Genomic DNA, 25,076 nt, shown 5'->3' with positions numbered 1-25,076 from the left:
CGCTTGATCACGGCTCCAACCTGTGGATTTGTTTGTATGCTGCCTGCATGTTTTTTTTGAAGATCAATAAAAGGATCTGAATAGAGGTTATTTTCGTGCTATGGCTCATTTAATATATATATATTTTTATATTTTATTATGCACCGTGGGGTTGAGGGGATGGAAATTTCATCTGTGTTGTATGTTACATGTAGCACATTTGACAATAAAGTTGAGTTGAGTTGAGTTGAGAATATTGGACTGAACCTTTTGAGCGCGTCAACAAGGATTCCCCTAATCAGCCGCTCGGCGACTTAGTTGTTTTGACTGTCGCCAACAAGTGGACTTTTCCATATTTTTGGCCCTAATCCTCTAACCTTAGGAAATCTATCTCTCTTTCTGAATTTCACCTTATTTTTTAACGCTTTTCTCCTTCACATCTATGACTAGTGTTTAAACCGTTTAGTACCCCAGATTAAGATTAAGATTATCCTTCATCTTCCAGGGCTGAATTTGTCTTGGTGAATAATAATAGTACATCAATAATACATCGATAATATCACTCCTGCAGAAATGCAGACAAATTAGAAAGTCGCCATATGTAAATTAAAAATGAATAACAGGAAATAGTCGATACCTGTAATAGTCAGTGTCTCAGTGTTACCTGATTAAATAAATTAGCAGTTTATCGTAGTTCTATAGTTAAAAAAAAAACTTGGTTTCTTTCTGTTTTTGTCTTCAGGCTCTTTAGTGTTTATGGTGGCTCCTTTTAATGCTGCCATATAAAGAACAGCAACACAATCACTACAGTAAAACAACAAAGAGCTTTTCTTAATCTAACTGTGAATGATGGTTATTTTAGAACAGAAGAGGCCAAAACACATAGTGGCCGAATCTGTGCATCTGCTGCACAGATGTGCTAAAGTCACAGCTAAACCAGCGGCTAACAGGGTCCTCATGCAAGCCTGAGTTTGCAGAAACCTTTGGTTTTCTTTTGCATATTTACCTTCATACCTTTGAATCTTTTCTGGCTCTGACTGACAGGGATTGGCTGCTGGCTTCTGCATTAACTGAAGACTTCCTGTTTGCGGCGCATTGATTTCCTCGCTAAGAGTGTTTGCATTAATCGGTCATGAAGCAAAAACACATTACTGACTGAGCTCTTGTGTTTTTTCCCATTTGTCTCTCATGCTGATCAATAAGCAGCAGGAGCTGCGTCTGCAACAGGTAGGCAGCTACACCGCTTCTTTATTCCACTTAGAGTCATTTACCTGCAGCTGAGTTCCTGTGCTGAAGCAGTGCAATGATGTCAGCAGTTTATTGACTAGATTCTGTATTTGTTCTGTAATTATTCTGCCGGGATTAAATTATTTACTCCTATCAATAAAATGCAATAAAAAGGTAAATTTTAAGGAATGTAACTTATGAGTATTTTCTACACTGCAAAAACAATCTCAAAATTAGTAAAAATGTCTTAAATTAAAGGTATTTACCCTTAATTTGAGCAGGTAAATAAGATGATTTGCCAATGGAATGAGTATTTTTACTCTTAAAACAAGGTATCTAGATAAAATGCACTTGAAATAAGACAATGCAATTGTTTTTTCTTATTTTAAGTGTAAATTGTCTTGTTCCATTTGCAAAGTGTCTCACTTAAATCCTTAATTCAAGAAAAAATGCACTTATTTTAAGAAGAAATGACTTAATTAGATGTAATTTTTTTGCAGTGTATGTTTGAAAAAGGTTAATGATTTTTCTAAAGTTTTATATTTTTTCTGTGGATTTCTGATTTTGCTTCTTTTTTTTTTTATTTCAATTCAGATTTTCTAAAGATTTTTAATCAAAACATTTATAACTTCTTCCCCCCCCCCCCAAACATTATTGTCCTAAAATTACGATAATATTTGTGTAACCGTACAAGAAGAGCATTTAAAAAAAAGACATTTAATTTATCAAATAAAAGTGTTTTTTTGTTTTATGTTAAGTATCAAGTTTGTTTTATGTCATATTTTAGAATTATTAGATCTTAAAATTATTCTTTAACTGAAGCATTTTTCTTAATGTTCACAAACTTTCCCCACGGTTTCACAGTAAATGTTTCCAACGAGCTTTGATTTTTACGGAGCTCCCTCATGTTTCCCACATGGGTGATCTTTAGTGATCGACATCCTTATAATATAACCACACATCCATTATTAAATTATAATAATCATAAAAAAACTAGGGATGCACAATATAATCGGCCCCCTATCGGTATCGGCCTTAAAACTGAATATCGGACATCGACCACCCCACCGATATTTAACCCGATATTTGATCAGCTTCTGAGTTTCTAAAGTCTAAAAAAAAAAAAATACTACTTCTTCCTCAAAAACTTCTTTTTTACAGACTTAAAAACTTCTAAAGACGAGGGAAAAAATATTGATCCATTAAAATATCCCAATATCTTCATATGCTGATATATTGCCATTTAAAAACACCATATCAATCTCTTTTACTAATGAAATATTGCTATATGTCATCGTTATGCTACGAAATCCCCCGAAAATTCACCAAATGTTGCCATATTTTTATACGTTGATATATTGACGCGGTATCGATCTATTTTACTAACAAAATCTCACAAGAATTTGCAAAATATCACGAGAGTTTGTAACAGAACAATGAAATTTCACGAGATTTTGAAAGTAAAATAGATCGATACCGCGTTTTTAAAAATCAATTTGATATCAGCATATGAAAATATATTTGAGTATATTATTTTTCAAAGTGTCAGAAATGGATAACAAAACTGCTATTTTCAATGACTACTTATTTTTGTCCAGCTTTAACATCGGTATCGATATCGGTTATCGGCTACATGAGTTTTAAAATATCGGCATATCGGATATCGGCCAAAATCCCAATATCGTACATCACTATAATAAACACATAAAGTAATGTCAAGCTGCTAAAAAAGGTCATCTTCCAATTGTGGATGTCTTCCTATTATATTGTATCATTTCAATTCATACTCATCTGTCTTCTAAACACATTGGGGGGATTTTTTTAGTTATTTTTAACTCTAAAAATATTTTTCTGGGTCTAAAATTTGATAAAATTATATTAACAATTATTCAAGTATTATGATATTAAAACTAATTTCGACAAATGGTTTTATGGTTTAATGATATTTAAATGATTAATATGCTAAAGGCAGAAAATTTACAAACTTCTCTATTACACTGCAAAAAATTGTCCAAAAATAAGTAAAAAAAATTCTTAAATTTATTGTATTTAGCCTTAATTTTAGCAGCTAAATAAGATGATCTGTCAATGGAATTAGTATTTTAACTCTTAAAATAAGATAATAGGATAAAATTCAGCTAGATTAAAAGCGGAACTCACAAATACTCAAGCAGGTTTTTCACAGGAAATCAGGCAAAGTATTACAATTGTTAGCAAACAGATTCATTTAAAAAATAATAATTATAATAATAATAAATCGCAATTACCAAGAATCCAAAATTCCATTCAATAATATTTCAGTTTAAATGTTAAATAACCGAAAAACCTTCACAACCAATTTATAAGTTAACTCAAAGTCTCAATTTATATCAGCCAAAAACAAACAAAAACATCCCTAATAACTGAAAGTCCAAAACTGTCCGTCTCTTTTTATTTCTAATAATAATGTCCAAACAGGAGTTCCATACGCTCCCAACCCAAAGTCAAATCCTGGAAGCGTTTAAGTCCAAAGTCCTTTCCAAAACGAAAAATCCAAACGGCAACTTTAAATGTTAATTATCTTGTTCCGTTGGCAAAGTGTCTCACTTTCCTCTTCAATTCAAGAAAAAAATGACCTTATTTTATGAAAAAAATACTTATTTATAATAAAAATGTTTGCAGAGTAGGTTTTAAATGTAATTTAAAACCTTGGAGGTTAAATCTTCACATAAACATCTGACTAGCTGCAAGGTTAGCATGTTTGTCTTTACAATAAAAAGCCTGACAAGTTCCAAACTTCAGGAAACATCAGAAAAAAAGTCAAACATATTTACTGCAACTTAGAATAACTTATAATACGATAAACCAAGAAATCCAAATGAGCTGCAAAAACATAAAAGCCCTGCAAGCAGAGAGATAACTGCAAACAAAAAATGACACCAAGAAACTCAAAGGCTAACGTAGAAACAACTAAACAGGAACAGCTTGAGCTGCGTTCAGACCAAACGTGTTTGAAAGGCGGCTCACGCCTCAACCTGGATATTTTTGCACTTTGAAGTCAAGAGCGTCATCGACCTGCTTGATGCGCGTCGAACAAAGTGTGTCTGATGCAGGTTGGAAGGAGCTTCCCTCTTCTTTCCTTGACCGCTATCTTGATAAAAATTTCTATGCAACTGAGTGCGGCTTTCGTTTTAAGATGTTTTAAGCAAGAAAATGCACCTGTAAATTTTTTTTTAAAATATTCTGTAGTATTTGCTCGGTAACAGTGGGAATCCCCGGTTACAGTTGAAGCTCTGGGATTTCCTGTTCCTGGAAAGTAATTAAATGTCTCACCTTGAACGCACTAACCGTTTCCCGGTCCCAGATCAATAGCTGACACGTCTCATCGAGCTGCACGAGTCACATTTTCAATTCTAGCGTTTTCCGCGTACATTTCCAAACACGCTCCACATGTCACCCAAAACGCACCTAGTGCTTCAAACGCCCTACTGGATCTCGCTCCACAACAATCCCGCCCCCTTGATAATCGACCAATCACATTCACTATATAAAGTCGTGCACCACTCGGGAGAATTCGCAAATGCAACAGTCGGAACAGCCACTTCCCTACGACTTTAACCAATGAAAGGTGCAGCAGGAGCATGCTGTGTGAGGAGGCATTCAAGTCCGCTTGGAAATCGGATTGTTTTCTTTGCAGATTTTCGTAAAATTCAAACAGTGTTAATGTTTTCAGCGGGGTGGCAACAGGGGGGACAAGGGTTTCTTCTGGGTGGCAATTGCCCCCTCTAGGGGAGAATTATCCTGCCATAATGCAAGAGCACATCATTTCAATTTGAGAAAAGAATTTCATCTTCTTGCACTCCAAACTTATAATGCTCACACTCAAAACATGCGCTCTCTCTCCAATATTTTCTCTTCTCTCTCAAATCTTTGTTTCTTCTCTCAGATTTAATGCTTCTTGCACAGATATTTTCTCCTCTCGCTTGCCTCCTTCTCTTCGCGCACAAACCGCGCTCTGTTCGAGTCTCAGATACGCTCGCAAACCCGTAGGCTCTGCTTGCGGATTTTTTTTTGCTCTCTCTCAGATTGCAATTGAATCGTCGCCTAGCAACCTTTCCAGCCAATAGAACGGCAGCCTGGGAAAGGGTGCGCTTGTTTAACCCTACTGAGTGTGCCTGTGCTACTACGCCACTTATAAGAGCGTCAGCTGAAAGTTTTGTGGCTCGATTCAGCAAAGTTCAGTATTTATGGATAACCCGAAAAATTCTGAATTAAGTAATTTTAAACAATTAGTGGTTTGTTATGTACAAAATGAAGGTTAGTATAATGAAGTATCATTTTGGAGAAGTAGAAACAAGTATTGATTTCAAAATGTAGGGGAAAAAATACAAAATGTTTGATAGTTATTTCCAATTATAATTCTCCCATACCCCTCAGTTATACCTCTGGCTCCGCAGACCACATGTAAAGCAGACGCCTGACGCTGAAAACCCGCTGAGTCTGAACGCAGCTTAGCTCCTTATAACTGGAGTCCTCAGTCACTGCAGCATTACTTCTTTAACATGCAAATGATTGGCAGGTTATCTCAGTTATTCCCTCCTGAATGTAGCATCTGTGTTTCTCACTCAAGTGTGTTTTTCTGTCCAAATCCATCTCTTTGTTTTTTGATTTCCTTCATAAAGTTCATGTTTTCCCCTCATTGCATTTTTTTATTAATGGGGAGGTGGAAAACAAGTGCTGTCAATGTTCTGTAATCTGCTTTTCAAGCCAAACTAGTGAGGCCAGCTAATGGTGGGTTTCCTCCCGCTGAACCCGGAGACGCTGAGAAGGTCATTGACTTTGCGGAGGCCGCCTCGTCTACAGAGCCAGGAAAAAAGGCGGAGGGAGACTGTGGGAAGAGGTTAAGTGACTCTTCATGGGTCTCCGAAGATCTGAGCTGCAGGTCAGAGATGAGGCAGGAGGTAGAGGCCAGCAGGGGGAGCCCTGAGTGGACTGGAGCAGCTGACTCTCAGAGGGCAATCAGCCTTGATGCATCTGAACGCCTGGCGGAAATGAGAAATCCACCAGGGATGTCTTTAGTCCGCAGCGCAGCTTTGGAAGATCTGACAGTCATTGAAGACCAAAGCTTACGGCTTAACCAGGAGGAGGGGGCCATCTTGGAGCAAATAAAAGATGTTCAGACTGTGGAGGGAGCTGAATTACAGCCTGACTGTGGAAACAAAAGCGTTTCTTCAGAAACTGAAGAAAGTCTTCAGAAACTAAGGCGGAGGAAAGATCTGCCTCCAGCTCCAGTAAACGGGAGCTTCTCTGAGGGGCTTCGTCTTGTCGCCAAACCGCCGTGTGACTCAGAGACTGAGTCACCGTCACACGGGGCCGGCGGTTCAAAGCCTGACATTTCCAGTGCCTTACAGAAGAGCAGTGTTGCTCAGAGCCCCTCCCAGAGCCCTGCAGCCAGGAGGTCTCTGGTGCCGGTCGCAGTTTCCAAAGGTCTGTTTGCTCATGTTCAGAACCAGCCCTGCTTCAGTTAACGCCTTCCACGTCTTTCAGTTACCAACGCAGCTTGGCCTCTCTGTGGTGCAGCACTTTTTCTCCAGATTATTTCTACCTTTAAACTGAGCAGCTTGTTGTCCCCCCCACCTAGGGATGGGAATCGAAAACCGGTTCCTGTTAAGAACCGGTTCCGTATTTTCCGATTCCATGGCATCGTTTGGCAGCTCGCTGAACGATTCTTTTTTCGATTCCCGCAGCACCAGAGCCTAGAGCGCCGGCTCTGGGGAGCACGACTTACGTCACGTTTTTTACGTAAGTTACGTAAGTTACGCAAGTTACGCAAGTTGGAAGAACTATTCGAGGAGGAAGACAACGAGCTGCGGTCACTTTGTGAATCAAAGCCCCGTCTTTCCTTAGCCCAGAGGGTAGATCAGGAAATCCAGCTCTGTAAAAGCTTGCCCTCCATCCCCTGCAGGGATAGCGCCACACTGTGGTGGTGGAACAAGCAAGATGTGCTGCCCTTGCTATCTGGACTGGCTGAAAACTACCTCTGTGTGCAGGCTTCCTCCATCCCATCTGAGAGGGTGTTTTCCACGGCTGGAGACACCATAAGCGCTGAAAGATCCCGTATCCTTCCAGAAAAAGCAGATATGCTCATCTTTCTGCAAAACAATTGTTAATTTTCCCTCACTGCAAAAACGATCTGAAATTAAGTAAAAATATCTTAAATCAAGTGTATTTACCCTTAATTTGAGCAGGTAAATAAGACAGTTTGCCAATGGAATGAGTATTTTTACATTTAAAATAAGATAATTAGATAATATGCACTTGAAATAAGACAATGCAATAGTTTTTTTCTTATTTCAAATGTAAATTGTCTTGTTCCATTGGCAAAATGTGTCACTTACTTACTCAATTCAAGAAAAAATGAACTTATTTTAAGAACAAATGACTTATTTAGATTTACATTTTTTGCAGTGCTACTACTGTTTTATAATTAGTATTTTTTGTTATTTAAAATAGGTTATTATCCCATCATTTGTTATTAGACATTGTTGGTTATTAAGTTTGTTCTTGTATTCATTTTTCATTTAAACACAGATGTTACTCCAGTTTCACATTTCCTGTGGACATCTTGATCTTGTTGAGTTTGTAAGATTGTGCAATAGTTAAGTAAACAAAGTTGATTCTGATAATCAAACTGTTTGTTCTCCTTTTTCCCCCAAATTGGAATCGAAAAAAGAATCGATAAAGAATCGAATCGTTTCATAGAATCGAAAAGGGAATCGGAATCGTGAAAATCTTTTCAATTCCCAACCCTACCCCCACCCCACCCCAACGTTAGCTTTCTGTTTCCATCTCTGCCCACCCAGCCTGCAACCCCATGCAGACACATTCTGATGTTTTTAAGTCACGCTGCATGCTGCAGACCCGGCACAGCTTACTTCATGTTTTGCCTTTTCGTTTATGACACTCAGAGACACAAACATGTAACTGATGTTTAGCTGAATGGATCTGAAGCTAAAACTAGAGCCATGCTCTAAAACTGACTCTGTTTTCTTTCCGTAGCTCAAGCAAAGACAAACAACGGAGAGAAGGTAGGTAACCAAAGGGATCGACAGTTTGGTGTAAGGTTGTTGGAAAAGGATCATTCTGGTGAATTAAAGAAATCACTGATAAATAATATTAAATTATTGGTCCTTAGATGGATCCCTAATTAAACATTAGGTTATTTTAAAGCTGGTGAAGATTCTCAGTCATCCAGGGCATAGTCACTCCAAAAAAGATGAGAATCAATCCTCTGGACTTTGTTTCCAAATTTAAAGATGTTTCTCTTCCATCCAGGAAGATTTTTCAATCCAAAATGTCAGAAATAGCGTTTAGTTCCAGGTTTTATTCAGCAGCCCAACAAAGCCTGGTTTTAGTTTAGAAAACATGCAAATAGAAACGGATGAACGGGTCCCCCCCTTTGGAATGGGGGTCGTTTAGCTTCTTTGTTAGCCTGCAATGCCCCATACCAGAGATGGGAAGTAGAGTAACGAAGTACAAATACTTCGTTATTGTACTCAAGTAGATTTTTCTGATATTTTTACTTTACTTTACTACTTATTTTTATGGCGACTTTTTACTTTCTACTCCTTACATTTTAAAAAATAGGCTCGTTACTTTAGTTTTGAATCATTTCAATGGAGTTACCGTTATTATTTTTCACGTCATCAATACCAAATTCACTCTAATTGGATGGGAATCTACGTTGCATTTGACGCACCGCTACAAGATGAATCGACAGATTCGGCGGTATTCATTGGCGGCAAATCATTGCAGCTTGGTGGCGGTGGCGTTAGCATAGTAGCATGGACGACGAGATGATTGAAAATGAACACAACGGAGATCTAGTCCTATTGGCAGACATCCATTTAAAATGTAGGCAACGGCATGAAAAAAGTGGTTTCTACTTTTACTTTTATACTTTAAGTAAATTTACAAGCCTGTACTTTGTTACTTTTACTTGAGTAAAGAAGTTTAATCAGTACTTCCACTTTTACCAGAGTATTTTTTAACACAAGTATCTGTACTTTTACTCAAGTAGGGAAAGTGAGTACTTTTGCCATCTCTACCCCATACCTGTCTATGTCTCTGAAAGGGGGGTGTTAAAGGGAATAGTTAGCCTGGCTGAATAGACGAGGTCAGAATCTTCACATTTAGGACAAAGAAGACAGGTTGTTTGAGAGGGACGTGAAGGAAGAAAAAAACAACCTTTAAGGGGGGGGGGGGGGGGGGGGGGGGGGGTTGGGGGGGGGGCTCAGATTTCAGCTTTGTTGATTTCTTCCTGCTATCATCGCAGCCCTAACCCCTTTACAGGAGAACAGAAGACCTCACCTGTTCATCCAGGCCAACAATTCCCTCTAATGACCCCCCTTTCAGAGACATAGACAGGTATGGGGCATTGCAGGCTAACAAAGAAGCCAAACGACCCCCATTCCAAAGGGGGGGCCCGTTCATCCGTTTCTATTTGCATGTTTTCTAAACTAAAACCAGGCTTTGTTGGGCTGCTGGATAAAACCTGGAACTAAACGCTATTTCTGACATTTTGATTTGAAAAAGCTTCCTGGATGGAAGAGAAACGTCTTCAAACTTGGGAAAAAAAATCCATTGGATTGTTTTTTAAGTTTTTGGAAAGCTGGTTCATTCCTCCACCAGACCCAGGGGCGGAGCTAGATGGGGGATCAGGGGTGGCCACCTCTTTTTTCCCCCCTCTAATACAGATGGTGGCAACAGTCAGAACTACATTTTGAGTTATATGGTAATGAGAAAATGATGCGTCTCTGCAAGTCATATAGGAGTATTCAGAGAAATCATTGATAACTGTTTTAATAAAAACATATTAAAAATATATTTCTGTAGATGTTAGTACTTGTAAATATACATTTTTGGCAGAATGATTATTGATAAAAGTAAGTAATGACAATGGAAAAGATGTTCGCCCCAGAATTCAAAACTCAAAGAATTGTATCCACTAAACCTTTTATCTAGGAAGCACAGATGTTTAAATATATTCATCTATTTGTTAGCAAAGGCTGTAGGAAAGTATAGTTGGTCTTTATTTAGAAAATATGGATGTTGTGCTCATTAATTTTCCTGTTGGAACAGTGGAGATTGACCCATAGGTTCTGTCGCCTACTTTCAGCCCCCCCCCCCTCAGTGTTCATTGGTTATTGCCTGGACACCCTTATTAAAATGTTCTCTGCCAGAGACAGTATCAGATGCTGGGATAAGGAGGGAAACAACAGTCCAGAGGATTGATTTTGAACTTTTTTGGAATTCCTGATACCATTTCACTAACCAGTCACCTTGTTCTTTTTTATGATAACCTGATAAGAAGAACCTAAAGCGGGAAAAAGTTTATTTTTTTACTATAATGGAAAAGTCTAAAAATAACCATCTGATTACACCAGAATTATCCTCAGACATTAAACTTTTCATTCAGCTGCTTTTTCCACCATTTTTAAGTTAAATCATTTTTTGTTGTTTTTTTTGTGTGATTTTTTTTTTGTTTGGTTTTGCATCATTTTTCATTCATTTCCTTTCCTCCTCATGTAAAAGACTGAAACCGTTACCACGACAACCTCTTCCCTTAAAAGACCCTCTGTTGTCACCAAGAGCAACAAAACCGGTGCTTCCTGCCGAAACGGCCACAGCTCCATCCCCATTAAAGCCAGCAGCAGCCCAGGGCCCAGGCAGCCCGGAGTAAGTACCGGTCCGAGAGACACGGGTCGGACCGCGGGTCTGAACCGGGCGGGCTGATGCTCCGTCTCCCATTAAATAATCCTCCAGTCTGAAGGTCTCCCATCATCATTCTCTCATCTCCTCTTATTGTTTTGGATGTTTTAAACACATTTTCCAAACAACTTTCCTTACAGATGAGTGTTTTTAGAAGAAGTCCTTCACCTTCCGTCATCGCTGAGGTCTAAGCTGCCATGTTTCTGATTTTCAGGTTTCTGCTGCTGCCAAGCCTCAAGTCCAAGGAGCCAAACCTGCTGCCAGGAGTGCAGCTAATCCAGGTAGCAAACCCAAACAACCCGCCTCCATTTTATAGCATTTGAAAGATTTTAAGGTTTCTTATTATTTGTAACCCAGCTAGTGCCAAGAAACCCCCCCCTCCAAAAAATGACAGAGGTAACCGGAATGAGCAGATGGTTGTAGACGGCCGCCATCTTTGCATGGCCCAAATAAACCAAAGTTTCTAGTCAGCCTTAAACCACTAACCTCAGCTCTGCTTTTAATCCTAACGATGGTTTGATTAATCCGTCTGTCTGCTTGTGGAAGATGCCAGGAGCGGGCAGAGCAGCCCCGGGACGCCCAAGTCCCCCGGCAGCCAGGCGCTCTCTGCCACCGAGGCCAAAGTGAAAAAGGTGGCCGTGGTGCGTTCCAACCCCAAATCTCCGGGATCGCTGAAGAGCCGTTCTCCGGCTCCTCTGGCCGCCGCCGCCCCGCTGCCCGACCTGAAGAACGTCAGGTCAAAGATCGGCTCCACGGAGAACATCAAGCACCAGCCTGGAGGCGGAAAGGTGAGCAGCAGCAGCAGCAGCTTTTCTCTACCAGGACGGCTTAACGGGATTTTTACAGAAAAACATTTCAGAGTTTTTTTTTTTCTTTGTTCACCTTCTCAGGTCAGTAGTTCGTAGAATGGAGAGAGAATAACTTCCCTCAAATTAAAGTGTCTCCTGTTTTCTCATTATTTGGTAGCTTGTCTTTAATCTGCACATATTGGATCAGATGTTTTGGGTTTTCTGATCAGCTTTGCCCTGAACTTTGACCTTTTGCTTCTTCAGACACGTTACAGCTAATTTTCTTACGTTTATCATCTATTTAAGGTCTTAAAGATGTTCCTTCCATATTTAGATTAAAGGTAATTTCCTCACAGAGTCCCTCAACCTCATTCTTCCGCCTCCGTGCTTCACAGTTCAGACCCTGTTCTCAGGTTTCACTCTATTTTCTCCAGATCTATGGACGGCCACCGCATCCCGTTTAACTTTAGCCTCATCAGACCATCGAGCCTCCAGAAAATGAACATCTGAGAGGATTTGCAAATTTAACTTCCTTCCTCGTCGCTTTCAGCTTTCCTCTCTGCAGATCCTCTTATACTCTTTGCTTTGTTTGTTTTTTCCATTGTCCAGGTCCAAATCCTGGATAAGAAGCTGGACTTATCTAATGTTCAAGCTCGCTGTGGTTCTAAAGACAACCTGAAGCACCGACCCGGGGGAGGAAAGGTGAGAAATCTGCTTTGGTTTCAGAGCACTGCTCCTTTAGAAGGTTTAGAAGTTTAAAGAATCCATAGTTCACCTTTAGGGACATGTTTGCATCCAAATAACGACGTTCAGTTGTTGTTTAGTAGCTGAACAGACGGCTGCTGCTCTCAGTGATTTCCCTCCCTTCACTTCTGCACTTTTCCAGGTTAAAATAGTTGAACAGAAGTTGGACTTTAGAACTGTCCAGTCTAAGTGTGGCTCCAAAGACAATATAAAACATAAACCCGGTGGAGGAAATGTGAGTAACGTGAGGATGAACCCAACACCGTCTTTTCTTCTCCAACATCCAAAAATCTTCAGAGGTTTTCAAAGTCAGAAGGTTTAAAAAAGTCTGCAGCGTCCTGCAGCCCTGAAACCAACAAACGCTTTTTATTCAAACAGAAAGAAACACGTTTCTGTTTGATCCTTAGAAATAGTTTACTAACTCTAATCTGTTTGCTGTGATGATGGCTGCGGGGGGGTGGGGGGCTGGGGCTGGTTCTCATCTCTCTAAAAAGCCATCAGGCGTGCATTGCTGTCCTGCCCTGTGATTGGTTGCACCTTGGGGACAGACGGCATTAGACCCCCCCCCACTGATGTGTGACGCCAGGAAGACGTAAAGATGAGACGTTTATTCAGCTCCACTACGTCTCTAACTGGAAATCTGTGCTTTTTAGACTTAGACAGATTTTATTTATCATTTTGTTTACACAAGTGTCAAACAAAAAGAAATTTCGTTTGGAAACAGCTAACCGGACATTTTCATCTTTTGTCAGATAAGACTTATTAGTGGGTGAATCGTTTTTCATTATTCCTCTAAAACCGAGATATTTTATGCAGAAATCCAGTTGAAACCTAGAGAACATTTGGCTCATTGAACAGGATGATAATCTGTGGTTTATTATGTTCATCCCAGCCCACAGCCCTAAAATAGTTGGACTCTAAGGTTTGAGATTCCGATTAGTTTAGTTTTAACTCAACTTTTCGCCACCAGGGGGCACTAGACCTGTAATTTATCCCCCTATTGGCCAGTGGTGGTACTAGAGTGTGGCTAAATGAACCTAGCCTCGTGAGACCATCCTGATCTCGCGAGCTTTGAAGGTTTCACTCGCAGATCAGTCTGGAGACTCTCTGTTGAAGAAAACTTGGAGCCGCTCCCCAAACGAACGTCCAATCAGCGTTGGCTTTGAGGCGGGTTGAGGTGTGACGCAACGAGAAGCGCGACAGTTCAGTCTAAAGAACATGGCGGCTTCAGCCGATGAAACTAGCGTTAGCGTGGCTATCGAGCAAGTTTTATGGGAATTACAGAGTATTTCTTCACTGAAAGAAGAGCAAAACACTGCTCTGGAGGCTTTTCTCAGAGGAAAAGATGTTTTTGCTCTTCTCCCGACTGGTTTCAGCAAGAGTTTGATCTATCAATTGGCTCCTCTTCGTCGTCGCTCTGTTAGTAGGTCATATAAATAAATAACCAATATGCAGCTATGAACATTTTTACAGTAATTTGAAAATAGCAGCAACATCAGAGATGTGCAGAATGACAGGAGCAGGTTATTTAACTGACTAAGGTTTCTATCATTACATTTGATTTTATCTGTTCCTGCTGGTTGGAACCTTTATTCCACTCTGGATTCTCATCAGTCTTTGTTCACTTTACAATAAAAAAAAAAAAGACTAAAAAGAAACAGATTTGAAAAGTTCGGTTTTCATTCTTTTCCTGCTTTGTGTGTCAACTGTCACGGTTACTAAGCAACAGAGCATAGGTGGTGAAAGCCGTGGAAGGCTGGACAGCCAAAACTCTTCCTCTCCTGGTTTTCAAGGACTTCCAAGGATCCAGTCCAGGTAGACGCGTTCTTGGAGGATGCAGCCCATGGATTCAAACCGAGCCTTAGAGTCTCAGATAAAGATGATTAAATCCTCCATTAGAGAGCCAGAAATATGCCTGATCAAAAACAACTGTTAGCTTAGTTAGCTCTGGTGTTTAAAGTCGATTTAAAAAGGTTAACCAAACTAACTTCATAGTGAGATAATAGTGAGACACAGATTGTGTCTCACTATTATCAGTTATTATATTAAAGATGTGAAAAACATAAACATAGAAGAAAGGAAATGTTGCAGTTCTCCAAGCGGTGACGTCACTGTGTTGGTTGATGCTTCTCCTAGCAGTTGAATACATGATAATACCATCGATTAATCACAACCCAAAAACATTTAAGAAATTTGGTTTGATGAGAAGAAGCTGAAAAGAAACTGAAGCGTTTAAATTCCATTACTTTTGAAGTAATCCCATTACTTCTGCTTTGGAGGCTATTGGCTGTTTGACTCGAGGAGTCAAAGGAAGGACAGAAATGTGCTGAAAATAAATAAAACAATGCTTCGTTTTTTTCCTTTTACGTTTGTAAAATAGTTATTAATAATAGTAAAACTTAATCCAGGAATTAATCTAGCTGGATTAACCGTTTAAAGGAAGCTCTGACATGAAACAGCATCCTGGGTCACATGGCGAGGCAATTTGATTTTTATAGCACAACGACAATTCAGAATGCTTTACATGAATTAGATAAAAGAATCTAAGAAAAATAAAAGCAAGAACATTTGTAAAACAATTTGACCACAAATGGGCTCATCTCCAGTTCCTCAGTTTCCTGTAGGAATAATCTGACTGGAGTTACTGGTTTCCTCCCGTTGATCCAGTCCAGAAGGGAAACCTTTGACTAACCCCTGTGATCTGCTCCCATAACAGGCCAGGAAACGTTAGCATGTTGATGCTGATGGAAACTCTCTGCTGTCCTGAAGAAAACCAGTTCACAACCAGTAACAAACATATTACTCATTACTGGTGGGGGGGTTAAAATGTTTTTGGTTTTTCTGAACGTGTGAAGCTTGTAGGGAGCCTCCATCGCCCCAACAGGAAGGTTTCCTGACTCCTAAGATGGTTAGAATTAGTGATTCACTGATACCAGTATGGGCCGGGGCCTCGTCCCAGCACTAAAATGGTGTTCAGCTGGTTTTCTCCGTTTGATGGAGAGGTGATTGATGAACCTGCTCTACTGACGGCCGGCCTCTGCGCCGATCCAGAGGAGCTAAAACATGGTGGACATGACTGCTAACATAACTAACCACATTAATCGCCATAGAGGGAAACTGGGGTAACTGGTCTCAAACCAGTTCCAGACCCTCTGAAGTGTTTCTGTTTCACTGTTTGGGGAAATAAATATTAAAATGCATTTTGATGATGACAGCATGAATATTTAATCACTTATTTACTGGAAGTTTTTATTCCTTTTCTTGATCAAAACCCTGAAAGTCAGAATTGATTTTTTCCTGAGTGGTTTGAAAACCTCTGAAATCCTTAAAAGTAGAACTTTGGCTGCATCAGCGAACAAAAACACAGACTGTCATCTGTTTCTTATGATCAGCCTTTAATGAATGTCTTTAATTATCCTTCCTCTGCTCTAGTCTGAACTTTTCCTCCAAGATAACTATTTCTTTTTCCTTCCACCCCAAATCAAAAACTCTCCAGGTCCAAATTCTTGATCAGAAGTTGGACCTGAGCAGCGTTCAGTCCCGCTGTGGCTCCAAAGATAACATAAAACATGTACCTGGTGGTGGCAATGTGAGTAAAACAGGGCGGGGCTGCAGGTGTGCCTCTGGAGGAGCAGCACTGCACTAAGCCTCCCGTCTGTCCGACCCTTCCTCTCCACCCGTTAACTCGTGCAAATAACCGTGTTTCCCTGAAACCTGTGGACCTTCCCTTTTCCACCTGTTGATGTGAACTACGGAGCGTTGGGTGAATAAAACGCTCCCAGTCTAACATAAGCTCCCTAACTGGGATGAATGTGTGAGTTTGACTGGACGCTGACCCAGCATGCATGAAGTTTCCCGTTTGCTTCTCCTTCTGCTAAAACATGTGAATGAAGTGAAGCGATTGTGCGACGGAGTCACAAAGAGCCTCTGTCCTCCTCTCCAAACTACGCCTGCTGTCCTCCACCTCAGAGAGGACAGACCGAGCGCTTTGTGTTTCCACACAATCGGCTGCAAGATGAGGTCACTTCAGCTGTGATGCACATGAGGACCAACACTTTCATAAAAAGCTTTTATCATCATTTTCACAGCTCCTCACCCTCCACTGCTGCGTGAAGGTTTTAGTCAATCCAGCGAATAAGATCCTTAAATTAAAGCAGTAAGAGAAGCTGAGAGATGAAATGTGGAAACATGAAGCGTCACATGAACAGGGCCGTTCTACACCAAATGTACCAGGGGGCCAGGAGGGGGCCGGCATGTTCTCATGGGGGCCCAGAAAAGCATGAAATAAAAAACAAAAGGGATTCAAAAATATTAATATAGCTGCATGAAGTGAAATTTCTGTCCAATTAGGTTTAATTAAAATTCTATGTTTTTGTTTGGTCAATATACATTTATAATTTAGGAATTTTACACATTTTAGATTTTATTTAAATTAAAATGACTGTTTTTTATAAAACCAGAATTAAGACTTAAGAAAAACTGATCAAATATTAGAGCCTTATTAAAATTTGTTATGAAAAAAACATTTAGCAGAAAACTGGGATCTTATCTCAATACCACTGAAGCTATCACCTTGTTTTTTTTTTTATATATATTTTTTAAATGATTAGTAAAACAGAATTTGTAAATAAAAAAAATGAGAAAAAACTATCAGTAACCATGTCTGTTCCACCGCAGATCATCTTTAGGATTTCTTTGATTATTATGTCTTCGGTACAGCGGCCATGATGGGGGCCAGGACATGATTTACAGGGGCACTGGCCCCCGTTGGCCCCTGTCTAGAACCACCAATGACATGAAGAGACAGCGGAGTCTGCAGCTCAGAGCTGGGATCATGAAAAACGAACGGAAGCATGTATCCAGGGGGAGGATGAGACTTAGACTTAGACTTCTTTATTTGTCATTTTGTATGCACAGGGTGCATACAGAACGAAATTGCGTTACATACAGCTTATGAACGTTGCATTGATATTTCAAATGGCTCAAGTTATAGAAAAATACAAAAAGTGCAGCAGTGGTCAAAGTGTGAACAGTGCAGAGGATAAGAGACAGTGTGCAAGTTGCAGTGGATTCAGTGCAAATAGGCATTTGTGCAAAAAATGCGTTATTGAAAATAGAATGAGATGAACAATTAAAGGGCTAAAAGTTAAAAGTTCAGCAGCATTTGATGCCCGATAATGTGCAATAGGTGCAGAGTTCGGATTGTGGATCAAAGGTTCAACAGTCTGATGGCAGTGGGGAAGAAGCTGTTGCACAACCTGGTGGATCTGCAGCGGATGCTGCGGAACCTCTTTCCAGAGGGCAGCAGGGAGAACAGTCCATGGTGGGGGTGTGAGGGGTCTTTGATGATATTACGGGCTCGGGACACACAGCGCTGTGATGAAATGTCCTTAATGGAGGGAAGAGGAGCCCCAATGATTCCTTCCGCTGTCCTCACCACCCTCCTCACATTCTTCCAGTCAGAAGCTCTGCAGCCTCCACACCACAGAGAGAGACAGCTGGTCAGAACGCTCTCTATGGTGCTTCTGTAGAAGGTTGTGAGGATGGGCGGGGGCAGGTGGGCTCTCCTCATCCTCCGCAGAAAGTACAAGCGCTTCTGTGCCCTCTTCACTAGAGATGAAGTGTTTACAGTCCAGGTGAGGTTGTCCGTGATGTGCACCCCCACAAGAGCTGGAAACCAAACAAACTGGCATCATTTCAAGGGAGTTAAAACAGGGGGGCCACCAGGAGGGGCCACGGCCACCCTGTGCAATGCCCTGGCCACGCCACTGGCCGGTGTAAATTGTAGTACCATCAGTTTAGCATTTAATCCCATTAAAAATCACACAATAAACCAAAATCTGAGTAGATGAAGTCTTTCTGATTTCTACAGGCAGGTTTATCACAGGAGGAGATTCAAACCCTGAAAAACGGCTTTTAGTTTCAGTGGAAACATCAGGATTTCTAGTGGCCCCATCTGCCCCCCCAGGAAACATTTCCTGAGCAGCACTAACTTAAAAGTGTTTCTGTTCCTTTTCAAACATTTTTACTCTGACCTGTAAAAATAGGATTCGGTTGGTAGAACAGGGTTGAAGCGAAGCCACCAGCCGCCATATTGGTACTCCCTAGTTAGACCGGTCGGAATATAAACAATCGGTGCGCTGCAGCATCGAACAACAGTGATCTCATTCTCAGGAGAACTTGAGACTTTTAAAATAACACAGACTGGCTGTTTTCATAGCATCAGTAGATTAACTTTAACTTAGCATAACAAAAATCGGCCCATCACATTATATAGTCATTATGAAGTCTATAAATCATGTAATATAACATATTATACAAATCATCACAATAAAAATAATGTGTTAAGGGAGAAGAATAATACAGATGAGCCAAAATGCTAAATGGGAACCTACTAGCATTTAGCACTAGCACCTCTACAGCAGAGTATTAAACAACCAGAACACTGCTGCAATCAAACTCCTTTATTTGGACTAAAAAGGAAATAAAGCTGAAGCTAATTAATTAGAATCACCAAGAGACGCAATATTGATTTAAGCTAATCATGAACTTTCTGCTGACTTTTTTATGCTAACAGAAAACAGCAAGTCGGAAAGAAAAGTTAAATCCTGAAAGGGAAAGGATTTCCTTGCTGGATAACCATTATGCTGGTTGCTATGGTTACCTCAGATGTTGTTTGCATGGTTGTTATTCCCCTTCCTGTTCTCCAAAACTGTTTTGAAAAAAAAATAAAAAAACAGTTTTTTTATTTTAGTAATTAATTTGAAGACTCATCAGTTTCCCAACCCTAAAATATGATGATATATAAACTTTAAGCTGTTTTCTGAGCATAATTCCTGCTTTAATCTCAGCTGTCCTGCTGATGAAGTTCTACCTTCTTGGTACCAAACTAACCGGCTAACAAAGAGCCGCAGCTTCGTCGTCCTATTGTTAACTTCTGCTTCCTGCTCTGCTTCCTCCACAGGTTCAAATTGTGCACAAAAAGATTGATTTGAGCAACGTTACGTCAAAATGTGGATCAAAAGACAACATTCATCACAAGCCAGGTGACTGAAGAGCCTTGCTGTGTTTGTTTCCTCACTCTTAGCTCAGGCCTGAATGACCTGTTTGGGGTTTTCTTTAAAGGTGGAGGAAATGTGGAGATCAAAACCGAGAAGCTAGAGTTCAAAGTTCAGTCCAAAGTGGGCTCTCTGGACAACATCGGTCACGTCCCCGGAGGTGGACAGCGGAAGGTAAAGATGTCTCATCCTGACGGCGGTTAAAGCTTCTCTTTCCAGCCTTTCAGCTCAGCAGATAGATCGCTACACTTAGCGTAGGCTCGGTTTCTTGTTAGACTTTTAAACTTTTATAGTAATTTCGTTCAGTGCAGCTTCTCAGCCAGTAAATGAACATTTCCATTCCATAAAGTGCAGCAGTGATTAAATGTAAACAGTGTGGGAGAAAAAACATGATGCATTTTCTGCAGGAGAAAAATTACGCTCTGGTTTTAAAAAGATAAATCCATGGTGCCTTTTAGTTCAGCTTTCTGTTTAGATTACTTAAAATACATTCTAGATTAAGAAATAAACTTGAATAGATCTTATAAAAATGAGTTATAAACATAGTTGTGGTGTTAATGAGCTTAATTTAAGCTGTAATGTGAGAAGAATCAGCGATAATGTTTCTGCAGCGCTTCAAGGCCTTCATGTTTCTCATCACTGCTTCCTTCCTCCTTCATCAGAGCTTCTTTTAATGCATTTCCTCCATTTTTTTATTATTTCATAACAAAGTTCTCATTATTTTGATTATTTGCTGAGTTTTCTGTTGTTTGTTTTATTCCTGTTGAAAGCATCCTGTTTGTTTTCGTTGCATGCGTTGTCATTCTCCCCCCTCCCCACCGGGGCTCGTGTGTAGAGGGACAAGGGGAAGGACGCAGAGGGGAGCGTCTCAGACAGCATGTCCATCCCCTCCCCCGTTGTCACCCCCCCTCAGTCACCTCAGACTGTCCCTTCAGCACCCTCTACACCCATCCTGACGAACCCTCTCATAAAGATTGAGGACTCCTGTAAGTATCTGCAAAGCTGCAGGATTTTAACCAGAACCAGTCGAGCTGCTTAGAAATCTGTTTGGGATCCAAGGGGTTAATTTTGGGGACATTGTTGCAAAATAAATTTACCTGCAATTAGAAAAAAGATCAGTTTAAATCCAGCAGCACTAAGTTATCACACCAGTATGTTTATATGAACGCCAACAACAAAAAATGATAAAAACACTTTATAAAAAAAAAAAAAAACATTTCATGTCCAGGTTTACTTTTATGTTTTTACATAAATGTTGCCCTTCTGACGCTTTATGAAAGTTAATCTGTGTTTTCATGTTCCAATATTGTCACAAACTAAAAGAAAATAATGAACCAGTTTAATAATGGAGAAGCTTTAGTCAGCTTTATATATTTTAATAAATAAAAACTATTTTCTGAGAATGTGTTTATTTAAGAGCAACTATGCAAATTAACAAACATCTAGAAAAATTAGACCATTATTTTCCATGTGAATCCCAGATTGTTCATTCAATTTAATTCAATTCTATTCAGTTTATTTCTATAGCTCCAATTCACATCATGTCATCTCAGGTCACTTTCCAGTTCACCAGATCATCCAGTCAGATTGATTCAAAGTTTTCTATCTAAGGATAACCAGCTGATTGCATCGACTCATTGACTCTTCAGCAATCCCTCACACTAAGCATGCTTGTAGCGACAGTGGAGAGGAAAACTCCCTTTGAACAAGTGAGCCTGGGTCATTGTTCTTTGCCTTTTCTAAAAAGTGCTTTAAATCAGTCCTAGCTGCCTTTATCCATGCTGGATTAGATCCTGATGTTTAAAAATGGAGGCAGGGAAAGCAGGATAAAGCATCAGCCTCGCTACATGCAGTTAGCTTAGCCTTGGAGATAAACCAGGTACTAGAAAAGGATTTTTCTTTGCCATTTCTTTCTCTCTCTAATGCCAGAGTTGCGTCCCGAGCTCTCCTATCCGTCTGTATTTCAGAGCAGCTGCAGCCTATGGACAACTTTTAACGAGAGTCGATGGGCAAACATTTTTGTGCCTTCAGGGGGAAATATGTCTACCTGTCGAAAAATTGAATAACGATCTACTTAAAGATTAAATATTTATCTTGCCCGTCTAAGAAACACATATTAATATATTTCAAAATATTTTAAATGTTAATTTAAAATTAAATTATTAGAAAAAATATATATATTTTTATGTCTTAATCAGAGTCATTGGGTGGGTGGGGCGGCGCCCTAGCGCCCTCTATTGGCCAGACGCCACAGGTTGAATCTATTTTCTGCTTTTATTTGATCAAAATGCTTCCAAAGGTTCTTTCACCTTCAATGACGACGCAGAAAAATATTTAGATCTGCACATTTTAAGACACTAATTTTTATTTATTATAAATATGAATATCTTTATAAATGAACCTAAATTAAAAAGTAATATATTGGAGGCGCTGTTTGATCTTTATAACAGAAATTAAATTGCTATCAGTTTAATAATCTGTCCTCAGAGCATTACCACATGCTGCCAGCAGAGGGCGCCCTTTAGCCAGACTCACTGCCGCCTTCTCTGGTTCAGGAAGGGAATCATTTTACTGCAACTAATATTGATTCCTCTGATGGGATTATTTTGGTGAATGTTATTGTAAAATCAACAGTTTTTAGAAGGAAAATGTTTTCATTTCTTAAGTGGAATCTTCTTTTTCTACTCTTTCATTGGCAGATGTTTTAGAATATCCATCTATTATTTATTATTCTGTGCTAAATAAGGTGAGTTGAGCCGTATTGGATGCAGATCATCTGAGGAAGTTAGGTTTAAAATCTTTCTAAAGATTCTTCGTTTTAAAGCAAACGTCCCCAAAGTGGGTCCTGGAGGTTTTAGAGGTTTCTCTGCTTTAGCACAGCTGATTTTGATGATTGTATTTCAGCAAAATCCTTTTAATCAACTATCGATTAAAATCAGCTGCAGCTCAGCGGCCCTACAGTGATGCTTGGTTTAAAGACTAGCTTTGATTTGAACCTCCAGCTGTTTGTTTACCATCACCTCCTGCCACATTTTCACCTTTTCTACAGGTTTTCCTTCTGGTTTACCCTGCATTTAGCTCCAAAGCATGATGCTACCACCACCATGTTCCATAGTAGGAATGCCATTTTGAGAAAATGTGTGTCAATCATTTAAAATCAGAATAAAATGGGGCAAAGTTTGGAGTTTATGCCGTCACACCGTCACAGACCTATAAAAACTGAAGCTTTTATCTTCAGTGAAAACACTTCACATTTAAACTGCTGGTTTCATGCGTCCAAATGGATCAAATCTTTAAAACGAAACGCATACACAGGATTTTAGTCATTTTTTTTCTTAAAATAAGTGCATTTGTTCTTGGATTGAGGAGCTAAAAGAGACATTTTGCCAATGGAACAAGATAATTTAAATCTAAAATAAAAAAAATACAATTTGCATAATACCCAATTATCGTATTTTAAGAGTAAAAATACTCATTCCATTGGCAAACTTTCATTTAACTACTTAAATTAAGGGTAAATACATTTAATTTAAGAAATGTTTACTTATTTTCTTCTGGTTTATCCTGCATTTAACTCCAAAGCCTGATGCTACCACCACCATGTTCCATAGTAGGAATGTCATTTTGAGCAGATGCGTGTCCATCATTTAAAATCAGAATAAAATGGGCCAAAGTTTGGAGTTTAAGGCTCTAAACCCGCAGCAGGAGATTTATATCCACATTTTTCTGCAGATTGAGAGCCACAAGCTGAGCTTCCGTGAGACGGCCAAGGCTCGCACCGACCACGGCGCTGAGATCATCTCTCTGGAAGACTCGCCCCGGCAGCTCAGCACCGTGTCCTCCTCCGGCAGCATCAACATGACCGACTCCCCGCAGCTCTCCACGCTGGCCGACCAGGTGTCCGCCTCTCTGGCCAAGCAAGGCTTGTGAACGCGCCCCGCCCTTCCTGCACCACGTAGAGGAGTCCTTACTTTCACTGGACTTTTTTTTAAGCTACCCATCACTGTTTTTCCTCCACTAACCTTTTAACTTAACTGAGGCGTAACTTTTAGAGAACAGGTAGGCCAGAGTGCAGCGGTTTCTCTCTGTGGTCTTCTTGCAAATATTTAAACCTTTTGTAGTAAATATTTAGGATTTAATGCACCCAGTCGAGCAGAAATTTCCCAGTGAATCTGAGTGAATTATTTCAACTCATCCTGATAAAAAATGGCCTGATTTCCTTTCAGACTGTAAATCCTGACAGATTCACCTTTGTTTTGTTTCTCTGACCCCCGTTTGATTTAAAGGAACAGTGACAGAATCTCATGAAGGTTTGGGAGGAAATGTCAGAAGAACAGTAGCATCTTTGTCTCTGCAGAAAAAAAACCCCTCACTGCTTTCTTTGCTTGGCGTCCAGACGTGTGCTGCTCCTCAGAGGAGGGAGGAGACTCTGGTTGATGGAGAAAATAGGAGCACCGAGGAGCTGAAGGAGGCGAAACAAAAGAAACCTGATGAGAAATGTTTAGATATAGTCGAAGGAATCAAACTGCCTGCGTATTTTAGCTGGTTTGCTTCAAGCTTAATGTTGGGAAACGTCCGTCAGTTAAAATGGGATCTAAATGAGGCGGACGCCATCAGGATTTAGGCCCGTTCTCCTCGCTGCTCCTATTTTCAACACGCCACCTTCAGCACCGGCGGTCGGAGAGTTTTCTATGGTATTCTCTGCATTTATGACATGTATTTGATATGAACAGACATTTGTATTGTGCCTGCTACTGTCAGTGTTTTTCTTTTGTACTGCTCCTATTGTACATGTGCTAAAGCTTGGTTTATGGGGGAGGGGGGGGGGCAATTTATCACCTGTCTGCAGTATTTAAAGCGATCAATCAGAATAACACTAACTAGAAAGGCTTCACTGGCAGTTAATCTAAGGATGAAATAGTTAAATGAAGCAGTTGTTGAAAGGATGGAGGGGTTTATGTTCACTGCATCCTTTAAGGAGACAAAAAAAGCAACAAGTTCACCTCTGGAGGCACTTTAACCACGCTGCTGCACGCCGTCACAGACCCATAAAAACTGAACCTTTATCTTCAGTGAAAATACTTCACATTTAAACTGCTGGTTTCATGCGTCCAAATGGATCAAATCTTTAAAACGAAACGCATACACTGGATTTCACTCATTTTTTCTTAAAATAAGCGCATTTGTTCTTGGATTGAGGAGCTAAAAAACATTTTGCCAATAAAATAAGACAATTTCCATCTAAAATAAGAAAATACAATTTGCATAATACCCAATTATCTTATTTTAAGAGTAAAAATACTCATTCCATTGGCAAACTTTCATTTACCTACTTAATTTAAGGGTAAATAGACTTAATTTAAGACATTTTTACTTATTTATAGATAATTTTTCAAGTGCACATGGTTTCTACAGGTTTAATAACTAAACAGCTGTAAAAAGAGGCTTTTATGCATTTATGTGTCGACCTGCTAAAAGATCAACTTTACTCAGATTTAAATGAAAATCTTCACTTTTCACGAAACGAACC

General features: G+C 39.8%; 1 protein-coding gene across 26 annotated transcripts in view; it reads left to right on the top strand.

The window, feature by feature from the left end:
* mapta (microtubule-associated protein tau a) overlaps window positions 1-24,293 on the top strand; it is a 52,276-nt gene extending 27,983 nt beyond the window's left edge. For 6 of the 26 annotated variants that reach the window (XM_038308778.1, XM_038308773.1, XM_038308772.1 and 3 more), the window contains 12 exons: window positions 1,186-1,206; window positions 8,245-8,273; window positions 10,780-10,923; window positions 11,171-11,237; window positions 11,314-11,352; window positions 11,503-11,744; window positions 12,354-12,446; window positions 12,631-12,723; window positions 15,985-16,077; window positions 19,453-19,534; window positions 19,614-19,720; window positions 23,279-24,293. In XM_038308778.1, the coding sequence (XP_038164706.1) occupies window positions 1,186-1,206; window positions 8,245-8,273; window positions 10,780-10,923; window positions 11,171-11,237; window positions 11,314-11,352; window positions 11,503-11,744; window positions 12,354-12,446; window positions 12,631-12,723; window positions 15,985-16,077; window positions 19,453-19,534; window positions 19,614-19,720; window positions 23,279-23,476 (1,208 nt within the window). In that variant the 3' untranslated portion in view covers window positions 23,477-24,293. Of the gene's footprint in view, window positions 1-1,182; window positions 1,207-8,244; window positions 8,274-10,779; window positions 10,924-11,170; window positions 11,238-11,313; window positions 11,353-11,502; window positions 11,745-12,353; window positions 12,447-12,630; window positions 12,724-15,984; window positions 16,078-19,452; window positions 19,535-19,613; window positions 19,721-20,381; window positions 20,533-23,278 lie in introns of all 26 variants that reach the window. The other 20 variants (XM_038308789.1, XM_038308785.1, XM_038308784.1 and 17 more) reach the window with 12 other exon arrangements.
* The last annotated feature ends 783 nt before the right edge of the window (window positions 24,294-25,076 follow it).

This window comes from Cyprinodon tularosa, unplaced genomic scaffold (assembly GCF_016077235.1).
Source record: "Cyprinodon tularosa strain WSP-4 unplaced genomic scaffold, ASM1607723v1 ctg648, whole genome shotgun sequence".
NCBI classification, from domain to species: domain Eukaryota; kingdom Metazoa; phylum Chordata; class Actinopteri; order Cyprinodontiformes; family Cyprinodontidae; genus Cyprinodon; species Cyprinodon tularosa.
This window is presented reverse-complemented; position numbering and strand designations above follow the sequence as displayed.